Source organism: Aquila chrysaetos, chromosome 5 (genome assembly GCF_900496995.4).
Source record: "Aquila chrysaetos chrysaetos chromosome 5, bAquChr1.4, whole genome shotgun sequence".
Taxonomy (NCBI): domain Eukaryota; kingdom Metazoa; phylum Chordata; class Aves; order Accipitriformes; family Accipitridae; genus Aquila; species Aquila chrysaetos.
In genome coordinates, this window is record NC_044008.1 from 17,132,613 (window position 1) to 17,157,605 (window position 24,993).

The following is a 24,993-nucleotide window of genomic DNA, read 5'->3' on the forward strand; positions in this document are numbered from 1 at the left end:
TCAGATATTTCCTTAGTTCATTTCTCTTCATTTAAATGAAATGTAATTTAAATAGCATCTGAAATAAAGGTATGCAACTGGCTGGGTGTAGGTCATGATTCATAAGCCTTTCATAAACAGCAGGGAAATAACAGCTATTCTGACTGCTATTGCATATATTTTTGGCTTTAAAAACCCATCTACCATGTCAGTTAATAGTAACTATTTGAGCCAAAAATAACTGTCACTTTTTCATTTTTAATTACTGCATCTGTTATCCCATTTAATCTTGGCATAATAAGACAATGGGACATTACCAAAAATAACCCCACAAATTTTTTTCCAGGCTCATGAAGAAACTGCCAGTGCATAGCAAGAACGCAGACCCACAGAAGGGTTTGCAGTGGTAAACAACGTTTTTTCGTGTGCATTAACATTTCTAGTGAATTACCAGATGCTTCTCTAACTAAATATGCCTTTCTGGCATCCCTAATTTGACGCAGTCACCGGCGCTGCTCTGGTCCATGAGGGGAGGTGGGATGGGAGCTGGCGATGTGCCTGGGCAGGTTGTGATGGCAGACCCACAGCACTGGCACCCTCCGCTAACCAGAGGCACTAATGGAACAAATGGGATTACCCAGCCCTTGCATAGTTGCCTTTTTAGAAGGGGTCGTATCCTGAAGTGCAAAAGGCCCGTTCAGATGATGCTACGTTGCATGTACGTGGAGATGGGCTGGAAAGGCCGACGGTCAGGCAGGCACCGCCAGGAGTTCAACCTGCCCCAAAGTCCAGCCAGCCACTGACCACAAAAGGGTGCAGGCAACGGTCCCCCTTCTCCGATCTGCTGTGGGAAAGCCCCAGGAAATCTGACAGAGACAGGGAGAGAAATGCAAACCCTTGGGTCGGAATCACAGCTGCACCTAGCAGCCTGTGGTGAGGCAACATTGAACTGCTCTCTGTGAAAGCACAGCACAAACATGCCTCACAGCAGACAGACAGACTGTGTATATGGTGTCCTGTCCGTGGTCGAGTTGGTGGTGAAAACAAATAGCATAATTTTAGCACGGGGCTAGGCTGGAGAGAGAAGAATCCATAACAAAAATCATCAGTCCAGTGGGCTCCTCTGATTTCACTACAGTGCTGCTATTGAAGCTCTTTCTATTCAAGGAAAATTTAGGAAACCTGGTCCTTTGGTTTTCAGCACATGAAGACACAGCAGAGTACATGGGAAGGGTAACGGCTGTCTTTCCTGGCAACTTGAAATGTATTTTGACAGAGCAACTAGCAAGAGTATTGTAAAATTTTCTAAGTACAGTTTAGTTTGTTGGTAGTTGCTGGGTCCTCCTTGGGTTTTTATGTCATTTTAAATGAAAAAATTCCTAGAATAATTTATGGCACTTACTTTTTGTTTTCATCTGCCTTGGGGTTTTTGGAATTTAATAAAATCAACCTGCATACCTCAGTAATTGTGTTTACAGAAAGCTAGGCTGTAAATTCAGTTTTCTAGCTTAATATTGTAAGATTACTGTCTTCAATTGCTCATTATCCATCCTAAGCATTTTCTTTTTGCTGGGAACTTCAAATAAGTTCACAGATTTATCTGCACATATCAAATATATACAATAAAATGTTTATTTTCCCTCCTCTTAGGATAATAAAGTCTGTGGGGAATGCTGGAAGCTGGTTTTTGAGATGTAGCAGAGCAGAAGCAATGGGGGGAGAGAAAGCAAAACATTGAGAGCACGGTGAGGGAGAGACTGAGCTTCATTCAAATAATTGGCTCCCAGTGGCAGAAAAAAATACAAACCAGAACCCTCTTGCTGACAATTTAGTGGTAAAAGCTTTGAGACCGTTGTGCCTTCATATAATCGTGATGTAGGACCCCGTGTACTGAAGCCAGCTGAATTATATGGCCATATTCTTCACACGAGCAACACAGCTGTATTTTTTGCTGAGTAGTGAACTGTAATAAGTTGATGTTGGATTTGAATAGGCTGCTGTAAGGTGGCAACATCCCAAGAAAATAAAACATCCACTAGAAACCAAGGCTAGTATGTCTGACCCCATCTTGCTTTTATAAACATTCTCCAAAAATTCTTGTCTTGATCTACAGTTATTTGAGAGCTGCATTTTCTATTCATCAAATGAAATTATCAGAAGGAAACTACTTCAGATAAATACATCACTTGAAATGCTGATGAGTGCATTTCTGGCATTCGGCGAGCATTTCAATCAGCAGTGAAAAACATATCCCTTTTGGGTATATTACAGGAGAGATTACAAAACTCTCCTACCATGTCATATCAAGAAGACAACTAATAAATATTGGATCATCTTCAAGAGTATTGGCAATGTTGTGGACTGGAGATTAACTGGAAAAACATATTTAATAAATGCTAGAGGCTGTGTCTGTTTCAAGAGAACATCTTTTAAAAAATGAGGACACATTATGGAAACAAGATGCTCAAAAAACTCATTAGTTTTGAGCTAAATTGATCACCTGCTACACCATAGAGTAGATGACTGGAACTATGCCACAGACCACGTCCTGGCCCCCTCGAAGCCTAGGGGAGTTGTGCAATTCAGTCAGTGAAGCAGGAAAACTTGTTTTCTTGTTCAGGCAGGGCTGTGACAGGGCTGGAGACCAGGACCCTGCAGCATGGCTGGGGCAGGGGCTGGTGGCCCCAGGCTGGGCTGAAACGGGTCCTGGGCCATGGGCCAGGTGCGGGGAGGCCCCGGTGGGGCTGGCAGGGACATGAGTGCCCTCGGGACTGTGACGCATACTCGAAGTCCCTGCCTGTTACCACAGCGTTATAAAAAAGGATAGAAAACATGATCTTCTGCCTTCACCATATAGTAAGCAGTGCCTGTCCTTACTTCCAGGACATGAGGACGCACAGAGGTCTTTGGAGGATTTCGCCGTAATGCTACACGACTACCTCTGTTTTCCTTCACTAGGTGATCCCTTTTTAAGTTACTACATTTCATTGATGCATCTTCACAATTCTGTTCCTGCCTAAATCTGCTCTTCCTTGTGTCCTGCTGTTTCCTTTCTTCCTTCTGGCCGCACTGCTCGATCCCTTACTCCGACAGTTCAAACTAGAGGGTCCTTTGTAGCATCCGAGTTGAAAGCCTGCCTGCTCACAGAAACAGGCTTTGACAGGCTTTATCCATCCCTCTAGGTTGTTATTTTTTCTTCTTTGCTTGCTAGTCTATTTAAGAAGGATTCTTCATCTGTTGCTTTTCCAGAGCTGCATAATGGTTACTAATCCTTACCTGCTTCCTACCTGGAGAAACAAGACTTGAAAGCCACAAGTTGCTTCTGTGGCCTTTGGGGGGAGACCAGAGAGCCCAGGCAGGTTGGTCCTTCTGCTACAAGACAGTTTCTCAAGACCTTGACGATGACTCTGGGAGAAGCTGAAGCTTAGAAAAGAAAAGCATTAATAAGCAGCAGAGAAAGCAGGGTATTCTTGATGTAATGAAATCACTGATTTCATTAACAGATATTTTTCTTGGTGACATTTCCCACATTTTGTCCAATGTGAAATAAATTAAATCTAAAAGATATGTTTTTTTAGAAAAACTAAATAATGGTCTCAGGCATAAGAAAGCAATTTTTACTTTAAAATGTTTAAAGAAATTCTTCTGTACTCAAAAGCTCAAATGCCCATTAAAACACTAAACTGCTGTTGTAACCTTACCAAGGACCTACAGTATAAATAGTCTGATTACTTAAAGGTTGGCATTTATTTTGCTGGGAGCAGGGCTATGGAGGACATAAATATATTGCCTATTACCATGTCTGTTGTAGTGGAACGACACTGAATGGTGCAAACATTAGACACATACAGTATATATTTATGGTCTTTTCATCTCCTCACTTCTACATGGATTCTGTCACAAATGAGTTACACTTGCTAGACTGGGTGAGCCCAGAAATACAGACACCTTACTATTTGCATTATGCTTCATTCCACCTGCAATTTTTCTTTGCTTTCATTCTTTTTCATGAGTTGTTTGACTGAATGCCATTTTGTAGCTGTGAAAGCGCAGGCGTGTTTTCCCTCCAAGCCAATGTCACTGCTCACCCAAGCAGCCATATCATCTGTGGTGAATCAGTGCCATCACAACACAAGTGTCTGCACAAATCACACTGTTCGCACCAGCAGTTAACGTCAAGAGAAACACAAAAGGGAGCTTTGAAGTGTCCTGTTACGGATTGAGCTGATGGACAATGTTTTTGACAAAATATTTCATTTTCTCAGAAGCTGACAATTATTGAAACTTCAAACTTGTTTTTCATTAAACTGCGGAGAAGTTCCACTTATTACAAGGTGTGAAGCTCCAGTAAGAGCCGTATAATACTACTGTTAACATAAAATAATTTAAATGGTGGTATTACAATATACAGGCGTGACTAAGTTCTAGGACTGCTAATACCAAGAGTTTTAAATCAGGTTTTAGAGGCAGACAGACTAGAGTGCCCTGTGACTAGATGACTCCATCTGAGTGCTAAGACACATCTTCCTGGTCATCTGGTCATTACCTATTTTAAAAAAACTTGCTTTCAGACTTTAGGTAGAGGAGAAGGAAATTAAAGGCAATAAAAGGAGAGGAGGAAAGGCAATACAAGGAAAGGACTGACTATTAAAATGCTGCTTGTCAGTCCATGCAAGTGTATCAATATGAGACCATTTGTTGATCTCTCAGGCCAAGGGGTCAAATCAAGTAAATTATTCCATCTTGTTGCATGTCCCAGAACTAAATCCAAAGATAATTTTAAGATTTCTTGGACAGATCCCATAGACAGTTTTTTGAATTTGTTTTAACACAAGGCAGTTACTATAAGGCCTATCAAATCTTCGCATCCTGTACAAACATGCTTAAAGGAACCCTTGAAGTCTTAGATGTCCACTGGCTTGCAAAAACAAAATTCAGAAAATCTTGGAACTAGTTGAGTGCGGGATGTGAAAATGTTGGGAGCCAGTACCTACTCAAGTTGTCACTGAGAGCCCCACGTGGCTCTTTGGGAGAAAATTCACCATAGGCACCAGAACACAGCAACCGGGGTGACCCTTTTCTTCTCTTGTACACCCAGAGGCAGCCAAATATTTGTACAAATATGCACTGTGTGCAGCTACACAGAGAAATCTGCAAAATCTAGCACACCCAGGTTTTGAAAGTGTTAAATGAGCATCGAGTGAAACATCAGCACTGCATGGGAAAGGGGAGGGGGGTGCATCTTAGTTAGTGTGCTCTGCAAGATCTGCAGTGTCAGAATACTGGAGTCAGCTCAGAAACTGAATTTTAGAAGGATCTGGTAAACCTGAGAGCTGCCAGTGACAAATGACATCCTTTTAGGACAAAATGCCCAGCTCCGAGTCACCAAGTCAAACGCCAAGTGATCCTCTTTAAAGTGTTTGTAGTAGAACAAGCTCTTAGGTAAGAGAGGCTGAGCAAGTACGGAGGGAAGATGAGGGAAAGGAAGGAGCACACGCTTCTGTGAAACACAAAGGCATAAATAGTTTGTCTCTGTTACGGCAGTTGAGTGCAGTGATTAAACCCATGTTAAACATCGTGATTTGTAAACGGATGGCTCTACAATCCTGCTGCTGCTGCATGCACATAAAAAACACCAAGTACCAACATCAACAGGAATAAGTTTGTTACCATGGTCGTCTTAACAGAAGATCTTCACTAGAATAATAACAAACAGCCTGTTGGTATATTCAGCCTTCCTTCCCCCATATCACTTAGAAATCTGATGCCACCCTTCAATTTGTTTACATTTTACAGGATTACATGTAGCCTTTGACTCTAACTGGAAGAGATGCACTTCACTACAGATCAAAGAAAAGCTGGCTTCAGAGTGCTTATTTTAGATTTGCAACCACAGGCTCCGCTGGAGCAAACCCAGAGCAGGAGGAGTGGCTTTTAGCCAGCCTTGCAGTAGGTATCTCATCCAGAGCACTCAGCTGAGCATCAAAATCAGGTGACCTGTACCACCACTAGAATGAAGGCAGCCAGATGTTCACAGTGACCCAGAAAGACAGTCTTAGAAATAATGTACGTATATTTCAACACACTTTCAAAAATCCAGAATTTGCTGCAGTTGACTTAAACAAGGGTAACTAGGTCCCTAGCCAAAGCTGATCTCTTTCTTAGGTTTGCAGGAGAGGGATCGTCATTCCCAAATGCAGGTTGCCCTTTGGGATATCTCTCTCCTCTTTTCCATCCAACTCTTACAGTAAAATGCCCCTTTCAAACTTGTAATAATCCAGAAACGTACTCACTGAACCGAGTGTCCTGAACACCCCGGAGGAGGGATTGCCCTGTCCCCAGTGACCACACCAGAGCCCACCAAGACCAGCTTTCCATCTCCTTCCCTGCTTGGGGAGCCTAAAGACAGACAACACAAAACCCCCTTAACTGCACTGTAGATTCACACAAGGTATTGACTCATTTTCCCAAAACAAGGCTATCTCTGCACGTAGATGCTCTTTCTGACCTATTTCTCCTATCAGTTTACTGTCCGTTAGCATATTTTCAAGCCAGCACCCGGGGTTGTGGCTGCGTTATTCCTGTCTCGGCCGGCAGAGAACACGAAGCAGCCTTCAGAAACAAAGCGGCTCAAGTGCCAACATCAACACAGACTTATTTCATTAGTCTGTATAAGCCGTCTGACGATATTTAAAGCTCACTTTGGCGAGACCTACAGACAACAGGCACGCTGGCAAGGGGAGGTAATTTAAAAACACGCCTTCTCTGCTCTCCCTCTTTCCCCCAGCAGTTCTGCTCCAGCAAAGCCCCTGCATCACTTGGCTGTCCCCATGGGGCAAAGCCAACGGGGTGCTCAGAGCACTGGGATGAAGGCCAGAAAGGACTTTCAGTCCTGGCGCAGCCTTTTCACACATCCACCCCGTGGCCCAGGGGGACGCCGGTGCCTTCTCCCATCCCAGTCAGGCACCAGGAGGTGCCCCCGGGGCAGGAGCCCCGGCACAATGGGTCACACCTCCTGCACCTTGAGGGGGATCAGGGATGCTCAGCATGTGAACATTCCTCAGCAGGAGTACTAAAATGAAAAGCAAACACCTCTCTCCATCCTTACTGCAAAGACTAGGAAATGGAGATACAAAATCATGCCTCCCTGATACAGCTCCCCACCTTACTCATGCATTCTGCTCAAACTCCATTCTATTTTCCTCCACTTCATGCTTTTAAAAATAGCTCTGGGAATGTGGCTTTTAAGCGTTGTAGAGATGATGACAAGATACAGTACAGGGCACTTTTTTCACTGTTTTCTGGATGATTAAAATAGAAGATCCAAAGTGCTACTTACTATAATTTTAATCTCCCACACAAAGACTATTTATCTCTCTTCTCCCAAACTAAATTACAGGCTTTGTTACTAAAATAGTGAATCAATTTGTAGATGTACCAGAGTCATTGATAACTTTGCAATCTTCTAACCCAGTTAGGCTTATTTAGTGCGTATATACAGCCTCCCAGTTACTAGGCAGCATTTAAATGTGAATTCGTATTTCTTGCAAGTCTTCGTTATTTTATATTGAGAATACAATTTTTAGAGTTACCCAAGTCTTCCTTTGTGATCCCGATGCTACAGGCAAATTCTTTATTATTTTGGGGAAGGTGTGCTCTATAAAAAAAGAATACTTTGGCAAAGTTTTGGCATATACTATAGTAAAGAGAAGTTATAGCTTTAAAAGATAAATAAAAATGGAAATACAATTATTTTTTAATTATAGAACATAGAGTTTCTCTTTGCACTATGATTGGTACTAGATTTAAGGGTCACATAAGAACTTGCGATAAAATAGATAAATTAGAATTAGATACAGTTTGAGCCAGATACAGCAGTATCCTGTGAATCCTTACAGGCAAGCCTTCGGCAAATTGATTCTGATGGATGCTCATAACATTAACAGTGAAACTCTAGGACTTTGTTGATCACCAAGTGTGTCATCATCAGCTTCAGTTACAATCATTTGTCTCTGGTCAGGTGGATCAAAATCTGGGTGATTTTAGCTATGAAAAATAGCTAACTTCAACTAACTGCTATAAAGATTCTAATCAAAGCTGCACAGTTTGAGTAAGACTATACTCTTTTGTTTTAAATCCCATGGGATCGGAAAGCTCTTTCTCCCTGAGCTGTATAGTCACAATTATTTGTGAGAGACAGATATACTCAGAACAGCTTCTGATCCACTGATACGTCTAATGTACCACAGGAGGAACTGAACACAAGGAGAAAGGAGAAAGTTAAATTATCCTTTAAGATTAATTTCAAGGAGCTTGATATCTATTAAGCAATTTATTCTAACAAAAACAAAAAAACCCAAAGCTTTTGGAAACCAGTTAAGTCATCAGCTGTTATCTTTCCCTGGATTCTGACCACAAGAACGTGACATACTTATTTTCTTTGCATCTTGTTTAATTAACATGCCTTCGGAGGAGCAGTGTCACTGGCGGCAGGGACCACCCCTGACACTCACTGAATTCCAATAAGCATCTTCTGTCCTCCTGCAGACAGGCTTTATTTGACAACCACTTTCTGGCTGACTAATGTGCCTTGGGTCATGTTTATGGTTAGCACAGACACTTGTAGAGCAGATATGACTTATTACAACATGTGCCACTTGTAATGAAAATCTCATACTCTCCAGGAGAGAAAAAAAAAAAGAAGAAACAAGCAACAGCTTTATGAAGGAACATCTTTCAAGATGTTCTGTTTAGGCAATACCTAATTCAAACATACCAGCATTTTATTTTCATTCAGACAGAAAATGTTTACTTTTTGAGACAGGATTGCTTTGCATTAGAGAAATACTATAATAAAATGCAGTAAATTTCTAATAGCAATATACTATAGAAATGCAGGGTATTTAAGAGCAACACAGACCTATTTGCAATGAACTGAAAAACTGAAATGACAGTGTCAGTGCTAAGGTCTCAGCTTTTTCCTTATTATCTGTGTTGTACAGTAATAGATGAGGTGAAAAACGAAAAATGTCATTGTTTGAATCAGGAGCTCTCAGAGCTGTGGCTTTCATCAGTAGGTCACCAACCTGCTCTCAGGTTTTAAATTGTCAGCAATTATTTTAAGTTTCCGTGAAGGAAAATTGCCCCAGATAATCATGGAAAAGGAAAAATTCATGCTTGCTAACACTGCCTCGTACCATTTTGTGAGTTTCTTGTACTCACTTTGGCCGGACATCAGATTTACGTTATCTCTGTACAGCCGTTAAAATAACAACTGGACGAGAATCCTCTTTTTCACTGGTAGTTGTATACTGGCCTAAATAAAATTTTCAGTTAGACATTAAGTTTCTCACTGAGGGTCATCCCATTGCCCCCGTTACTGCGCTGTGCTGAAATTCCTCATTCCCGCCCTGTGCCGGCCCACTGCCCTTCACCCTTGGCTACAGCCCCAGTGAGCACAAGCAGAGCCATCTCCACCTCTCCCCACCACCTTGCTGCAGCGATTGCCACGTCTCCACGCTGCCTGTCCAGGCAGAAACACGCACGTTTGCACCTCGCCGCGCAGAGCTGTGATCCCAGCCTGCCTGGGATGCTCCCGACCGACTGCCCGTGCTCTGTGGGGTTGATCTGTGCAGTGTATGGAGGTTTCCAGCTGTTTTACAGCTGTTTTTCCAAGTGGGCTGTAAAGCACCTGGAAATCCTATCTAATTTTTCCAAATCCTCTAATCTATGTAAGGAAGACTTTCAACTGGGTAAAGATGACGTTCCTAGGAAAACTTAGACATGTGCTCTGTCTCCTTATGCATCTGGGCTCCTGCATGAAGATCAGTCCCTTCCAAAAACATTTGAACTTCTCATCTACAACTTGACTTGTGAGGCGAGTGGCGGTAACAGGTAGATGCAGCTACCCATATAGCAGCTATAGGGGTAGATCCTCTACCCCCATGGCGTAGCTATGTGCTTTTATCAATAGGCAGCCAGCATGCTCTGAGAGCAGCAGTTCAGGAGCTATCGCAGCATTTTTAGGTGATGATTGTGAAAAATTCATGCCAGAGCTTACAATCATGATGAGTTTTTAACAGGGAAAGGTTGGGTAACAAATATTAGAGAGGAGGAGTATGGGAGGGAGCAGGATGTGTTTCTCCTCTCATCAGCGCTCTTCATAAGATGCAGGGAAAAAACATAGGTAACACACAAATTTGGAAAAACATCTTTATCCAGTAAGAGGAAAGACAATGAGACTAGTTGGACACATATAAAAGATTAAATACAAAAAAGAAGAAAGCAACTGGAAATGAAAAAAAAAAAATGTCAGTCACAAGTGCCACTTGACCACTAACGCCAGCTGCACTCGTGCATTTTAAAGGACATCAAGCCATAATGGGCCACCAGAGAACCTGTCTCACCAGAGGAAACCAGTGTAAGCTTTTTTGATCTTTTACAGGGACACATGTACACAGAGAGCAGTGAAAAGGGAATTTTATTCTGTAGCCATGTCTAGTAAAGAAATATACTTTTGTGCATTATCTAATCCCATCTCCACTAGCTTCCAATGGGAAACTACATGACAAAAAGAACAGAACAGAGCAAGAGCATTCCATGGTCAACTGGGATACTTCAGTTTTCCATACCCATTTCACTTCTAACAAAACTACATTTAGTGTACCTCTGAGTGTGAGAAATTAAGAAAGCGTGACAGAAATTGTCCCTCCTCTGATTTTAAAACTCAGGACTTCTGAAGCCTGAATCATAATACTTAAGTGCTAGTAACTGGCAGGTCTGCATTTTGCCTTTGAAAATATCATCTGTAGGTGATTTAGTGACACAATTTATATTAGCTCCAATAAAAGTCAAATAGTTTATAAGAAAACTATGAAAATCAAGACAAGCGAAACTTCCCCTTTGCAAATTTTGTTTCTGACAACCAGAGTAGGATTATCACACATGCTTTCTCTTCCCAGGCAAGTCTTTTTGGTGCCATCCCACCAAGCTGATGATAAGTACAGCCTACATTTAGATTTCTTGAAATCCTTGCCTGGATGAGCACTGCGTTTTGTTTTCCAGCAGCAAGAATAAGGCAAAGGAACAGTCTCAGCTTGCCAGGTAGTCAGGATAAAGGCAGCTACAACTGCAGATAGTCTGTGGCATGTGCGTAAGTGAAGAAGAGAGGGTGGCACCAAAGGAAGAACAGCCAAGCAAGAAAAGGAACAGTCTATGGTGGGAGGGACGGGTTCAGCCACCTTAGAGAGGGATGAAACTGGAGGCTGAGGGGCCAGGGTGAAGTAGGGTTGCCATTACCACGGAATTTATTCCCAGCCCAAGCTCCCTGCAAATGCACACAGCATTACTTTCTTCTTCTCCATAGGACCCATCAGGCACACCCCTCACTTTGTTTTCTTACTTGTTATCAAAATACAGAAGTCCTAACAAAGGTTCAAAGAAAAAGATCAGATTTATAAAGGTATTTAGGACCATAAAAATGCAGATGAGCACCTGCATGACTAGGTCCTACCTTTTCAGATTTGGTGCACAGCTGCTTTCTATCTTACACAAGCTGGCAACAGAAAACCTGTTACAAAAAGTCTTTTCAGCTTAGTGTTTCCCTGTATTGTTTCATTGTTGTAAATAGCAAATGGTGGGTTTGCAAAAAAGTAGTCACTGCTGTGAATTTTATTTCATTTTTTATCATTATGCATTCTACTGTATATACCAAATTCAAAAATCTTTAAGGTCTTTATGCCTGTTCGTTCAGGTTATAAGATTGAGAGCATGCAGCTGAAGTGTTTCAAGAGGGCACTATTGTTTCTTTAGTGTGTAGTTCCTGTTGACTTAGATCCTCTAGATAGTGTCCTTGGAGAATGCCGTATGGAAATGAAAATAGATCCATCTCATGAAGTTGCACTTACTACAATTTCAATTAACTTCATGCGTGGGTAATGGAAAAGAGAGTTAGATTGTAATTACCTTTTTCAACTCTGCCTTGGAAGTATATGTTCAAAGCACCAAAGAAACTGTCAGTAGCTATACACTTGCAGAAGAACACGAAAGGTTAAATCTGATACCTAATTATCTTGCTTACTTTATGCTAGGTTTAAAGAGAAAATAAAGTATTGAATGCATTCCGTCGACATGTACCGTTTCTGCATTTTGGCTGCAGAGTACAGGTCCATTTGGTCCAAGTACTACTCACTACTCATGTAAATGTATACACTTTAACTTAATAAAGACCCCCAAATCAATTTTTCATTTACAAGCCAATAAAGCCAAGTCCAGGAAAGAGGATCTTACATTGTGAAAGAAAACACAAAAAGGACTAAAGAACATTTATCATGAGATCCATCACAGCAAAAACTACCAGAAATCTTTTAAAGCCCTTTACTAAAAGAAAGGTGTTGACTACAAGCTGATTTTGACATGCTATGCTGGTTTTTTGCCAAGTAACTGCAGACTAGCAAGATGTTAAAGCTGACTTTAAAGGCTTTTCTTGTTTGTTTGCTTATTCTCTGACAAAATGATGGGCAAGAAAATTCAAAAGCATTGTGTACTATTATGTGTGACTTAAATAGCAAGGAAGAATCTTTGCAGGTGTTTAACATCTTTGACTCAGATTCAGTCACAAACAACGTACATTAACTGATCTTTGCTGTAATTGTATGCTAAGGTTTATAGAAGCCTTAATTGCTAGTAGGATTGACATTTACTTTCCAGAAAGACTCTTTATTCACAAAGAAGTTTTAATTATAAAGCTAGGATTTGAAAGTGCAAGAGGAATGTGCCTACCAATTTTGGTGGCGGTGGAGTTCATTTGTTTTTAGAAATCAAAGGTTTCCTGCAAAATTAGCTAATCTGATAGCTTATTAAAACAAAGCCTGAAGCCCTCTAGCCCTCAAGTGGACTGACTCCGTGGATTAGAGAGTACTTAGAGCCCCATCAAAGCAACTGCAATTTGGTTTAGTCAACCTGAGGAAAAGGAAAGAGGGCCTCCTTCCAGAGCCACCCCATTCTCACAATCTGAATAACTCTATTTCAAACCGGACAGAAAAGGAAAATTCTTGTGCTCAAACTCCACAAAGAATTCCTGTCTCAAGGCAAACATAGCCAACCTCTCAATACAACAGCAAGCTACTTAAGTTAGCCCTGGCTTTACAGGCCAAGACAGTAGTCAATCAACTAAATTCACCTCCATAAGCATTTAACTTCAAGGAGTTCTAGGGGAAACATCCAAATCATAAACTGCTCAGCCAAACTGAAACGTCACGTGCCCTAACTCTGCTTGCCTCTCCTTGATTATACCTGTCAACTGATGTGTGTATCTCTAGCCACTTCTCACTGACAAAGATGAAAGCAGTTTTATGGGAACTGTTAATATATTTATTTTGGACTGATTTTTCCATTAGCAAAACTTTAGAAGTCAAAAAGTGATGCTTCACCTACAAGGTAGTCAGCATGCTCTTCAAACCAAGGGTATCCATACAAGGTGCCACAGAGCTTGTTTTGGCTAAACAGAGCAAGGTACACAGGTCTAGGTAGACGATACTTCTTCCCTATAAAAAAAGAAGAGCTCAAAAGTGTTGTGCAGTCTTAAATTCTGGTGATCATACTTCTTTATATGCTGAAAAAAAACCAACCTGGAGCGCAACAGTCCTCATGTCTCTGTAGGTCAGTAGGTTAAGAGGCTGGTGGGTTGTCATCTGCACACACCAGTATAAATAGTGTGTATCCGCGCACACAGAAGATGAAAATGGGGAGAATTGTCTTTGCACAGATGTAGCATAAAGCTCATAACTAGAGAAAAAAGTTTCCTAAGAGTAAAAGTAATTAATCTCTGAAACAGCTTGTCAAAGGATATGGCAAATTCATCACTACTTGATGACTTTACATAGAGTGTATTTTCAGAAGATGTGCTCCATTTCAGCTACAAAATATTAAACTCTACAGGATTCACTTACATAATGTGGAAACTAATTCCCTCCTCAGTGGAAGTTCCCAGATAAAGTTTTGTGGCCTCCTGTCAGGCAAACAGCCGGATCAGGGCATTGTAATGGTACCCCCTCCTCCACCTCCTCCAAAATTTAAGCAGTGTATATTTTATAAGCAGTAAAGAAGGATGGAGGGAAATTACTAGTATTTATCTTGAAGGCAGACTTAGACCTCCTCTCAGACAACAGATGGCTCCAAAATCCCAAATATATTTTCTTCTTAATTCTTAAGAAAAGTGCAAGCTCTTAATTTCTTTTGGGTTTTAAGCAAACTATCATTCTTCCCTGTTTCAGAAAAGAAAGCAGAAAATTCCATCTTAGTAATAATTAATTGAACAAAACTCACTGTTATTGAAACAAATGTGCACTGGTACATTTTTAGCAAGGATACATACAACTCTTTACTATAGCCAGCAAATACATTCCTTTGACATGTTCCTGGTTCTTTTCCTGGGGGACTGGACCGGGACAGGGAAGGTTATTCCACAAGGTTTCTTGAGCAAGTTAACACATTGTATTGGGCTGAAACTTTTCAAATATAGCTAGCAGGGTGGCTGCCAGGAAAATCAACTCAAACATGGGTCATTCTGGCCTAAATCTCGGCTGTGAAGCTTCCCCAGCTCACATGAGTGCCCTGCCCAAACAGGCTGTGCTCTAGAAAGTAGATCACACTAGGCAGTAGTGTTGACAACATGTCTGGCAGATGAATTCCCACCTTCATAACTATCTCAATGGACTACTAACATAAAATAATCCTCTCGGTAATGAAAAGTATATAGTGCTATAGCGGCACAGGAGCGCACAGAGCAGCGAGTAACGAATCCTATATGCAACAAACATTAGGTATAAAACACCCACGCTGCTTTTCGCCAGGACTATAGTTATGATGTACTTACTCCCACCCACTAACAATGTTGTGGCATTTGCTCAGCGCTGACCCAGAGGGTGAAGTGCTCTCTCTGAAATCGGCTATATTCCTGACGGTGTCTCCTTTGTTCTTTTGAAGCTTGTCATTTAAATTTCAATTCAGCCAGGCAATGCTTTGTCTGCAATTTGATGGGAACGCAGGAAAATGCAGCACGATTTACGTGTGTTAAACTTGCAGGTCTGAAGCGGTGCCCTAAAATTAGAGACTCTTGTCAGCGATAATCACCATATGCATTCCTTTTGCACCGTATATTCACAAGATTACTTCTATGTCAATACTTTTAGGAGAGTTGATACTAAAATGTGGAAATCTAATCTCGTTAGAGAAGATCTGAAGGTAGCTAAGGACACGAACTTTTGCAATTACATCTTTGAAAAGGCGTACACTGCTACTATTAATTTCAGTTCATACCAATTTGAATCAAGGGCATGGGATATTAATTTACATCTACTTAAAACCAGGATATAAACCATATGGGAAGACATTGTTTTAAAAGTGTTTCTTTTTTAAGACGCGACAATTTTTGCTTTATGAAAACACTAGAGTATCTGGGCAACTAACAATCTGAAATTCAAAGCAACCCCTTCCCTATTACTGACACAAAGTTGCAATTCAAGTAAGCTCACAACATCTCTCCAACACAGTAAGAACAGTTTTTATTTACAGATCCACAGCCAAGTACCAAAACATCTTTCTACAAACCAATTAGCTCCCAAGTTTCAGCAAGAACATTCTCACAGTGATCAGGCCAGCTCTAAGCAACAAGCAGCTTCTCCCTCCAGCGGAGCAGACGTTTCTGCTCACGCGTGGCAAACAACTCCCCCGTACCACCACATACTTCAGCAAGCCTCGGCGCACTGCTAAATACAGCAGTGCCCCAAAACCCCCAAAAGCACCCCGTTCATTTCTGCTCCTGGTTACGTTGCACACTCCTAGCTATGGCAGCACTGCAATGGCAATTATCCGTACAAATCTTTTTCCTCTTGCTTCCTGCTCCTCATATCCCAAATATCCCTGAAGCTGAAGGAACAGCATGAGGCCCTGAGCATATTCCGAGGTTAAGCACAAAACCTCACAAATTAAGGGCATATTAGCTACACATTGCTAGCTAGGTTAGCATTTCTGTCTCATGGAGAGATTATTTTTGTTTGCAAAATGATATTTGTTAGTAAACCCAATTATCTGAATTCATCTAAAGCCTACTTTTAAGAAGTATGTTTTTCTTAACATGAAGGCATGAAGACGCCTCAGCTGACATACAAATGTCACTGAATTGAAAATAAAAAGCATATCCTATCTAACGAGATAAGCAAGGAAAGCAAAGCTTTTCACGGAAAAAAAATCAGGACGGTGAATATAGACAAAGAACTAGAGATAATTGGAAGCAGTCATTTTCACGGACTCTGGCTTTATACTTTTTCACTACACAAAAACTAGGTGATGCATTTGAAATGCAGTATGTCAACTACTATAGGGCTAACAGACATTTGAGCATTTATATTTCATATGTGCATCATCCAATTAAAAATAGTGAGTATTTCAGAAAATCACCATGTCTGAGTCTCAAAAGTATAATTACTTTGCTTTCTTCAATTTGTCCTCCATTTTTTTCTCTTTAGGCAGCAATGAATAGAATGAATATGTGAAAAAAAAAAAGAATTCTGTGAAATTTAATAATAAAACAGCAGAAGGAAATTTGCTAACTTTCTAAGCAACAAAACAATGACATCATTTCAACAGTAAGCTTTCAAGTTTCATTTTGTTCTCTCAGACCAGACATGAAAATTCCACAAATACCAAAAATAGCAAAATAAGACATTTTAAAGACGAGCAAAACTTGCTCTTCTTCTAGAGCTTAACATACAATATATATTTAAAATTACATACAAGGATATTCTAGCTAAATCTGTTACTAAAACAAGCAATCAGCCATGACAGAACTTGAATTTTTCTAATTCTCAGAAATAGTCTTGCTAAAAACCCTGATGCTATGACTTCAAGCAGCATTGCATTAAGCAGTTGGTCATCTCAAAAAGATGGCACAAGACTGCCACCTTGTGAAGGAAAAAAAAAAAAAAAAAAGCAGACCTGCATTAACAGGACAAAACCCAACTCTCTGTCCCCAGAGACTATAGAATACTTTTTCCTACAGTTTTTTTAACAGAAGCAATGCATCTGATTTATCTACTCACAAGAAAAGCAACAGATTAAAAAATATTTCAGCATGCACATATTGCTCATAGCATAAAATTCTTGCTAATTTTGAACATGAACATGTGTTGTCAAAGAACTTAAAAGGAATGAAATACAGAATGCTCATGAATAACAGAAAATACAGTTCACAGCATAGAGGATTATCAAACAAACTTCCTATCTTCCCAAACGACCACCTGTTTTTAACTAAAAGAAAAAACCAATGTGTTCAATTATTTGTCTTTTCTTTTTTCCACCTCAAAACAATTCAGCCACGCTGTGGCTGTTCAGCTCTCTATTTTTAGTATTCTGACAGTTACTGAAAAATCATCATCTCTGAGAAAAACTGAAGCTGAGCCTTTATTTTTAAACAGTGATTATAAAAAATGTTAACTGCGCTACTTTTGTTTTCATCTTGGACACCAACAAATTAGTGTGATTTTTTTCTAAATGGATAGCTAATTAATAAGATTTACAATAAATTATCATTTTAATGCTGTTCTAAGTAATTTCACTGCCAAATGACACCTGCTGAGGAATTAACCTAAAGTAAGCAATTATGGTTCTACTGAAACTAGAAGACCTTGGCAACATAAACCAAGATAAACACAGTCCTTTCTGCATGTCTTTAAGACGAATAGCTAATAAATTATGAACAACTACAATGGAAATATTCCAGGAGCAGAATACTAAAATTGATTTTCCAAAAGATACTTGCTCCAAGATTATAAAGTATGTTTAACTAATTCTTTTATCTAAACAGTTCTACTGCTACTGACATCTATCAAATTTCTAAGAGATGTTGATGGAATTTGGGGACCTTTCTTTATAACTAATTAGTCATTAATGATATAATTACAACCATCTTGATTTCTGAGACTGAATCAGGCTAACATTGAATATTACCTGCAAACTCCCTGTGATTCATCAGCAAAAGTGAAAACTTAGCTTTACTCTAAAAATAAATTCTTTCATGTTTTAGTAATTCATGGACTTCCCTCTTTAAACTTACATCAACTCAGACTGCATTTAAATTAGCAAAACACATTGAGAATAATTGTACTCTTAAATTAAAATACATAAGTACACTGATAAATCCCCATAAAATATTATGCCATCTTATAATATTGGTTAAAAACCCCGAACAGTTCACACACATCTCTCTACATGTAATTTTTCTAGTGTCTTGTGATGAGGAGTTCATTAGAAGGTATGCTGCTCTAAATTTTGGGGGACTTTTTGCGTTCACTTTTCTTTATAAAAGAAATGCATTAAAATTATATATATTTAAACTTGGTTCTTTTCACCTGAAATCTGGCTGCTGTCTCTGTTAGGTAGGAAGCAAAACCACTGTTTCTTAACAGCGTTGATAATCGAAGGCATTCAGATACCAGTATCAACAGAGATGCTGCACAAAACAAAACGCCTGTGGACTATGGAAGCACAGAAATTTTTGCATCTTGTCAAGTGAATGAACACCTACTCCCCTACATAAAGCCAGAAAAAAAAACTGACCTAGAAGACAACTCAGAATTCCAGCCAGAGCCCCACCCCTTTCCATGTTACCATTTCCACTCACTCTGTACTAAAATTTGAGGACACAAATGAAGTTGTACTAATACACGCATATGCTCTTTACCTTGTTTATGTTTTTACTGCCATGGTATACAAAAACAGAATTGGAAGCGGAAGGCATGCAAGACTTCCTCCCTCAAATCTGTCATACTAAAATCACAACACAAGACAACATCCTGGACTCTGCAAGAACCACGTGGGATTCTTGAAAAGCAACCCATTTGGGGTTTCTCTTGCCCCTTCAACGTATATATAAACAAACAGGGACTGATATAACAAACCTACTCATAATGGCTTTAAGGTTTCCTTAGAAGAAACAAGGTTGCAAAAACATTGGACAGGAGAATCTGAGTTAACCACACTCTTCATAGCGTTAGTACAGGGAAGGGATCAGAGCCAGGACATTGATCTGCATACTGCAACAGAAAAAAAAAACAGTAATGGTACCTATGTGAGTAATAACTCCATGATACTGACCTTTTGAGAAACAATTCCATTTCAGAGTGACTGGAGTGGCAATAATATGATATGTTTGCATAGATTTGGCTGCAGTATTTTCATTACAGAATAAGAAAGAACTTAAAGCTGCCACACAGTATGTGAAGTTTTGGATCTCCCTGCTGCCACCTAATTTAGTTATATTTATAAAACTGCTTAATAGTTAACTTTAAGTGATCAAATATTTTTGAGTCTAAATAAAGTCATTTACTGACAGGAACCATTACAGCCTTCTTTTATTCTGATGATAATGCACTAGATGCTTTCAAAAAAAAATAATATATATATACACATAGATTGTATTTTACCTTTGTAAAACAAAATACATACTCCCTAGTTCCATTAGATTTGTACATACATGAAAAACATTTAAAAGAACAATTCAGTAATGCCATTAGTATTTCTTTAAGATTACACGTCAAAGATCTTAGAAATAACTTGGTTCAACTTGGGAGTGCACTCATATCCTACTTCAATACAAACCTGTGAACACAGAACCTCAGGACATAAAAGCTTGGTTATTTAAAAGGGTATTCATTAGACTGCATTCCACTGTGTAACACGTTTCAGTCTGACGTACATAAATTGCTCCCTTTCTAACAGGTCACATTATCAACTGCAATTTGTCTTTTGTTGTACAAAAACATTTATTCCCCCAAAGAAGGTACATGCACACAGCCTCCACTATATTTTCTAAATATCAGTTTGAAATAAGATTTTCAAAATGCTGTAATGATTTAAGAGCCTACATTCTGTTTGCAAAACTAAAGTAAGCATTTATTGACAAAAAAAATCACAAAAGTCAGTGGGATGTAGGAGGTTTTGAAAACATTATACTTTAGCAGTGGTTCATACCTTGACCGCTAGCAAACCTAGATGGCAGTGGCCTGATCCAAGGAGTAAATATACACCCAGAGGTAACAAAAGCTTAAACACTTAAATACTTTACATAGAAACCTCTGAAACACAAACTCTCATACCTTCAAGGGCATATTATATAATATTTTATTATAATGAAAAAATGACTGTAAACATCTCCCTTATTTCACATTAATTACAGAAAGGCGTTCTCAAATTTCCCTTCATATTGAATTTGTTAATTCCAGGAGGTCATAAATTCAATATACGGAGTATCTTCACATTACAACAAATCAGATCTCACATTCAGTTCCAAGAAATAAGCAAACAGCTTACTTCCCCAATTCCAACTGGGGAGAAAAGTCCTCACATAATGCAAAACATATTGCTTCATTCCAGAGTCCACAGTCCTGAAACAGAACTGGATTCTCCTAAGGGTATGAAAGTATCAGGAAAAAAAAAAAAAAAAAAAAGAGAAAGTCACCACATAAACCTCTGGATTTCGTCACTATTTGGCCATTGGAATGTTCTGTTTAGAAAAAAATAAAAAGTTACTGCATTCACAACAATATAAAAAGCCAGCTCCAGAAGTTGTCTATATAGAGATGGAAATGGAATATTGAGCCTATAAATTAAGAATGGCAAAATAAAGTAACGAAATTCTAGCAATTTTTGAGGAACCGTGACTGCTAATAAACATACAAAATACATTAAGATCCAGAATATCGATTTTGATTTTAGTGTATCAGCAAAACTCCAGCCAGCAAATATATAGACTGGAACTAATACATATTTTACAAGCTCGTGTCTTTGGAAGACTTTTCTCCAGACATAGAATGTGTAATGTCTGTTATCCGCTAGTAAATACTTATGAACATAGGTATATTTCCAGATCAGGAATAAAGAGACAACGGCGACTAAGCTGTACTGCACAGGGTGCTTTCGTAATGACAGAAGGAACTTCCTGATTTTAGCAGGGGTCAATAAATGAGGGAATGAGAAAAAGACAGTAAAGGACAGAAAATAGAACAGCTGAGGAAAGTGCAAACAGGCTTCGTGGCTACTTCTGTCACCAACAACTATTCCACCATTGATGAAGACAAAAACAAAGAACACAGTCACTAATATAATGTACGGCCAAGTTAAAGCAGTAAGTGTAACCAAGTTTTTAGGCGATATGAAATATTTAATAAGAAACTGCAATATTCTGATCAAATCTGAAAATGATCCTTTCTTGGAAGAAATCTTTTCATCTTTCTTTTTCTGTAAGTCTGTCTTCCAGGCTTCATTTAGCTTCCCTGCAACAACATTTCCAGCACAAAAAACTGTCCACACAATATTCGTCTGACGAAACATGAACCCACAAAATCCAAGAAGAGCTGAAGTTTTATGGTTACCATAAAGGCACATTAAATAGGCAAAAAGAGTAAAAAATACTGATCCTGGGTCCGTATAATAAAGGAATGTAAAAAAATAAAGGGTGGGAAACACTGCAAGAGTTAACGTAGACAAGATTCTCTGGAAAGCAGACACAGCCTAGAGAAGAAGCAGAAAAATGTGGTTAGCAATATTCAATAAAAATAAAATAATAATAAAAAACAAATAAAGAGTATCATTCTTGAGAATTCCATTAACACAATATAACATCTCTTATGCTCTTTGGTTCCATTACTGCACAAGCACACATGCTGTATTTTTGTTAACCTCCTGCTCAGAGTGTCAGACTATACAGTGTTAAAAGACAAATGAAAGCACAGAACATTATTGCAGATGAGTTAAAAATACAGCAACGAAAATACACCAACTTCTTTCATATGTCAGGTGTTCACACATTTGTGGCATTAAAATAATTGTGGGAGTATAATTGCTCCCACACCTAGGATAAAAGAGCTGCACTAATGGACAAAAGAAAAAAAAATCCAATGTTTTATGCCCCTGCAATCTCATCATCAAATTCTGTTTATTTGTGAGACAGCAGAACACATCATTCTAGGCTTTTACTATTGCCTCTTTCAAAGCCAATCCACAGAGCTGCCAGTTCCAAGTTTCTGATCTTTGGTGCAGCTTTTATTGTTTATCTTCATTATAAGTCATGAGTTAGAAAAGAAACATTAAAGACGGTAGGAGACCATGCATTTAAAAACTCCTCCCAATTATCCCACTCACTACATGATGCAATGCAATTCACGACATGAAAAAATGTTGCAAGAATGATGTTTCTGAATGATGTAGCATGGGGTGAAACAGCCAGTCACCACCTTACAGAAAAGAGGAATAGAGAAAATGCTGAGTCAAAAGAAGTGCCAACAATACAACTATATTTTCTAATGCTTAGAATACTGTCATGAAACCTTTTGTTTGCTTACATTTATACTTCCACCGGCAAGCATAAAACTAAAAGTGTTCTAAAAGTAGAAACAATTTATTGAATTTGACCCAGTTCTGTATAGTCTTATCATGTGCTTAAACATAAGAGTCTCCTGTAAGAAAACACATCAGAAGAAATTTTCCTTATAGTAAAGGAATCCTTCAGTTACCTGGGAACAGGAAAAAATGTTCTTATGGTTAAAAGGGAAACTAAAGAACTTCACTAAGGTGAAAGATTTTGAATAGGCCATTAACCACTGGAACAATTTACCTACTGCAGTGGTGGATGCTCCACCGCTTCAAACATAGAATATTCCTGTATCCAAGTCGAACTGTTATGGTCTGGATGGGTGGACAGCTAGACAGGTAAAAACTGACTGGATGGTTAACTGGTCACACTCCATCCAAAGGTGAGTGCAACAACCAGAATATCACAGGGATCTATACTGGGACTGGTCCTGTTTAACATCATTATCGATGACTTGAAGGCAGCGAGAGTACACTCTCATCAAGTCTGCAGATGACACTAATCGGGGGGGACCAGGCAATACGCTACAGAGCAGAGTTGCCATCCAGAGTGACCTAGACAGGACGGAGGAATGGCGCAACAGAAATATTATGAAATTCAGTAAGGACAAATGCAAATGCCTGCACCTGGAAAGGAAGAAATCCTCACAATGATACAGTCTTGGAACAGAGTAGCTGAGGAGCTGGTGCTCTGTGGAAAGGGACCTGGGGGTCTTGGCAGACAGTGAGGTGAACATGAGCCAGCAGCATGCCCTGGCACTACGGAACAGCAACAGTCTCCCGGGCTGCGTTAGCAAGAACATAGCAGCAGATCAAGAGAAATGATGATCCCTTTTTACTCTACTTGTTAGGCTGTGCCTAGAATACCACATCCAGTTTTGTGCCCTGTGATACAAAAAAAGGCACTAATAAGCAGGACCAATGGCAGAGGGCCACCAAGACAGTTGAGGGCTGAAGCACCTGCCCCGAGAGTAGAGGCTGAGGGAGCTGGCCTTGGTCAGCCTGGAAAATTGATGGCTTGGGAGGACCAAACAGCAGCCTACCAATACAGGTGGGGATGTCAACAGGTAAAGGGAGCTAGGCTCCTCACAGTGGTACGCGGTGGGAGAAAAAGAGACAACAGTCATAAGTGGTACACGGTGGGAGGACAAGAAACAACAGTCATAAACTGAAATGAGAGATTCAGACTGGATGTAAGAAAAACCTTCTGCACTGTAAGGCCAGTCAGGCATGGAGCAGGTTGCCCAGAGAGGTTGTGCAGTCACTCTCCACCCTTGGAGAGCCTTCTAGGCCCCAACCCTGAGCAACGGGGTCTGATCTCAGGCCTGGCTTGCTTTGAGCTGGAGGGTGGACCTCCTAAGGTCCCTTCCAACCTGAATCATTCTCCAATTCCTTCCAACTTGAATTATTTTCTGGTTCTAAATATTGACATCAAACCTGGTATCTCTCTAAAGATTTTTAGTTTAAATGCAGCTCACAGGGCTTCACTCAGGATTCACTGGTTGAAGTTCCGTGGAGAGTCTTAAGCAGTTCCAGCTAGATGAGCATTCAGACCTGTGGATAGTAAGTCTATACATGTACTAACTTTATTTCAATGGGACTGCTTACAGTTATGCACAAGAGTAAATTTTTAGAGGATTGCGCCCTGAGAGAGAAAAAAAGATTTTTTTTTTTTTTTTTTTTAGAGAAAAGGAATGTGCCTCCTTGGCCAAACTGGTAGTGGCACTTGCAGTTATATAAAACTGAGGACAGCTCACCTACGTAGTGAAGCCAACATACAGAGCCATCAAACTTGCTTGTACGAGTGCATAAAATTATCCTACTTTGACCCTACCTTATTCTTCAGATGGATCTTGAGCAGAAGTAAATACAGTAAATAGAAGTTCCCAGCGCTGAAAAGGAGGTTAATAAACCTGAGCATTCCCACAGAGCACACCACGCTTCCCGTCCACCCGAAGAGCCACGCCGCGGGCTTCACTACTCCCACCGAGACCAGGTACAAGCCCGGCAGCGTGGTGATCATGGGGTCCCACTGGAAAGTGGAGAGAGACAGAGGGTTACGGACCAGAGACAGGCAACACGTCACCACGGGCCATTCCCACCCACGCCCCGTTTTGTTGGCCTGGACGTTTAGTGAGTTTCAGGCGTTATTACGGAAATTTCTGAGCGCTCTGTACCCTGGCCGGTGCGCTACTGCACCCCCGCGTAACGCAAGCAGACACCTGCGTTTTGGACGACACCGACCACAAATTTCAAAGCGCCCACGGTCTGTCCATAGAAATCATCGATCCTGACTGGACAACGCGAGCCGGGACGGCTCCCGCGCAGCACCTGGAGGAAGCGGCCGTGGCAGTAGGCCTGCGCCTGGGGGACGTGGAAGGCCTCGTCCATGTAGGGCCCGCGCTGGCGGCGGTTGATGGCCGCGAAGAGCAGGCACGACAGCAGGAAGGCGCCGCTCATGGCGGCGGAGAAGCCGTAGGCCTCGGACCGCTCCATGCCGCCGCCGCCGCCGCCGCGCTGGCCGGGAAGGGGCCGCCCTTCCGGGAAGGGCTGGGCGCGGGGAGGAGGGGCCTGGCGGCGCGGGCGCCT

At 40.4% G+C, this 24,993-nt stretch overlaps 1 protein-coding gene across 7 annotated transcripts; it reads right to left on the bottom strand.

Moving 5' to 3' along the window:
- On the bottom strand, positions 1-24,990 carry LOC115341947 (putative Dol-P-Glc:Glc(2)Man(9)GlcNAc(2)-PP-Dol alpha-1,2-glucosyltransferase). 7 transcript variants are annotated; one of them, XM_041123640.1, is made up of 5 exons: positions 24,736-24,990; positions 24,239-24,436; positions 6,273-6,378; positions 3,267-3,402; positions 1-845 (listed from the first exon to the last, which is right to left on the bottom strand). In XM_041123640.1, exons 1-5 carry the CDS (start codon positions 24,898-24,900, stop codon positions 677-679), a joined length of 774 nt encoding a protein of 257 aa, XP_040979574.1. In that variant the 5' UTR covers positions 24,901-24,990; the 3' UTR covers positions 1-676. The 7 variants fall into 7 exon arrangements, 5 of the variants coding, with proteins under 5 accessions (XP_040979574.1, XP_040979575.1, XP_040979577.1 ...); XM_041123641.1 differs by having other exon boundaries at positions 754-1,053; positions 3,256-3,402; positions 24,736-24,987; XR_005932438.1 differs by lacking the exons at positions 1-845; positions 3,267-3,402; positions 6,273-6,378 and adding exons at positions 12,680-13,523; positions 14,897-15,078; positions 18,940-19,070 and having other exon boundaries at positions 24,736-24,980.
- Positions 24,991-24,993: the final 3 nt, after the last annotated feature.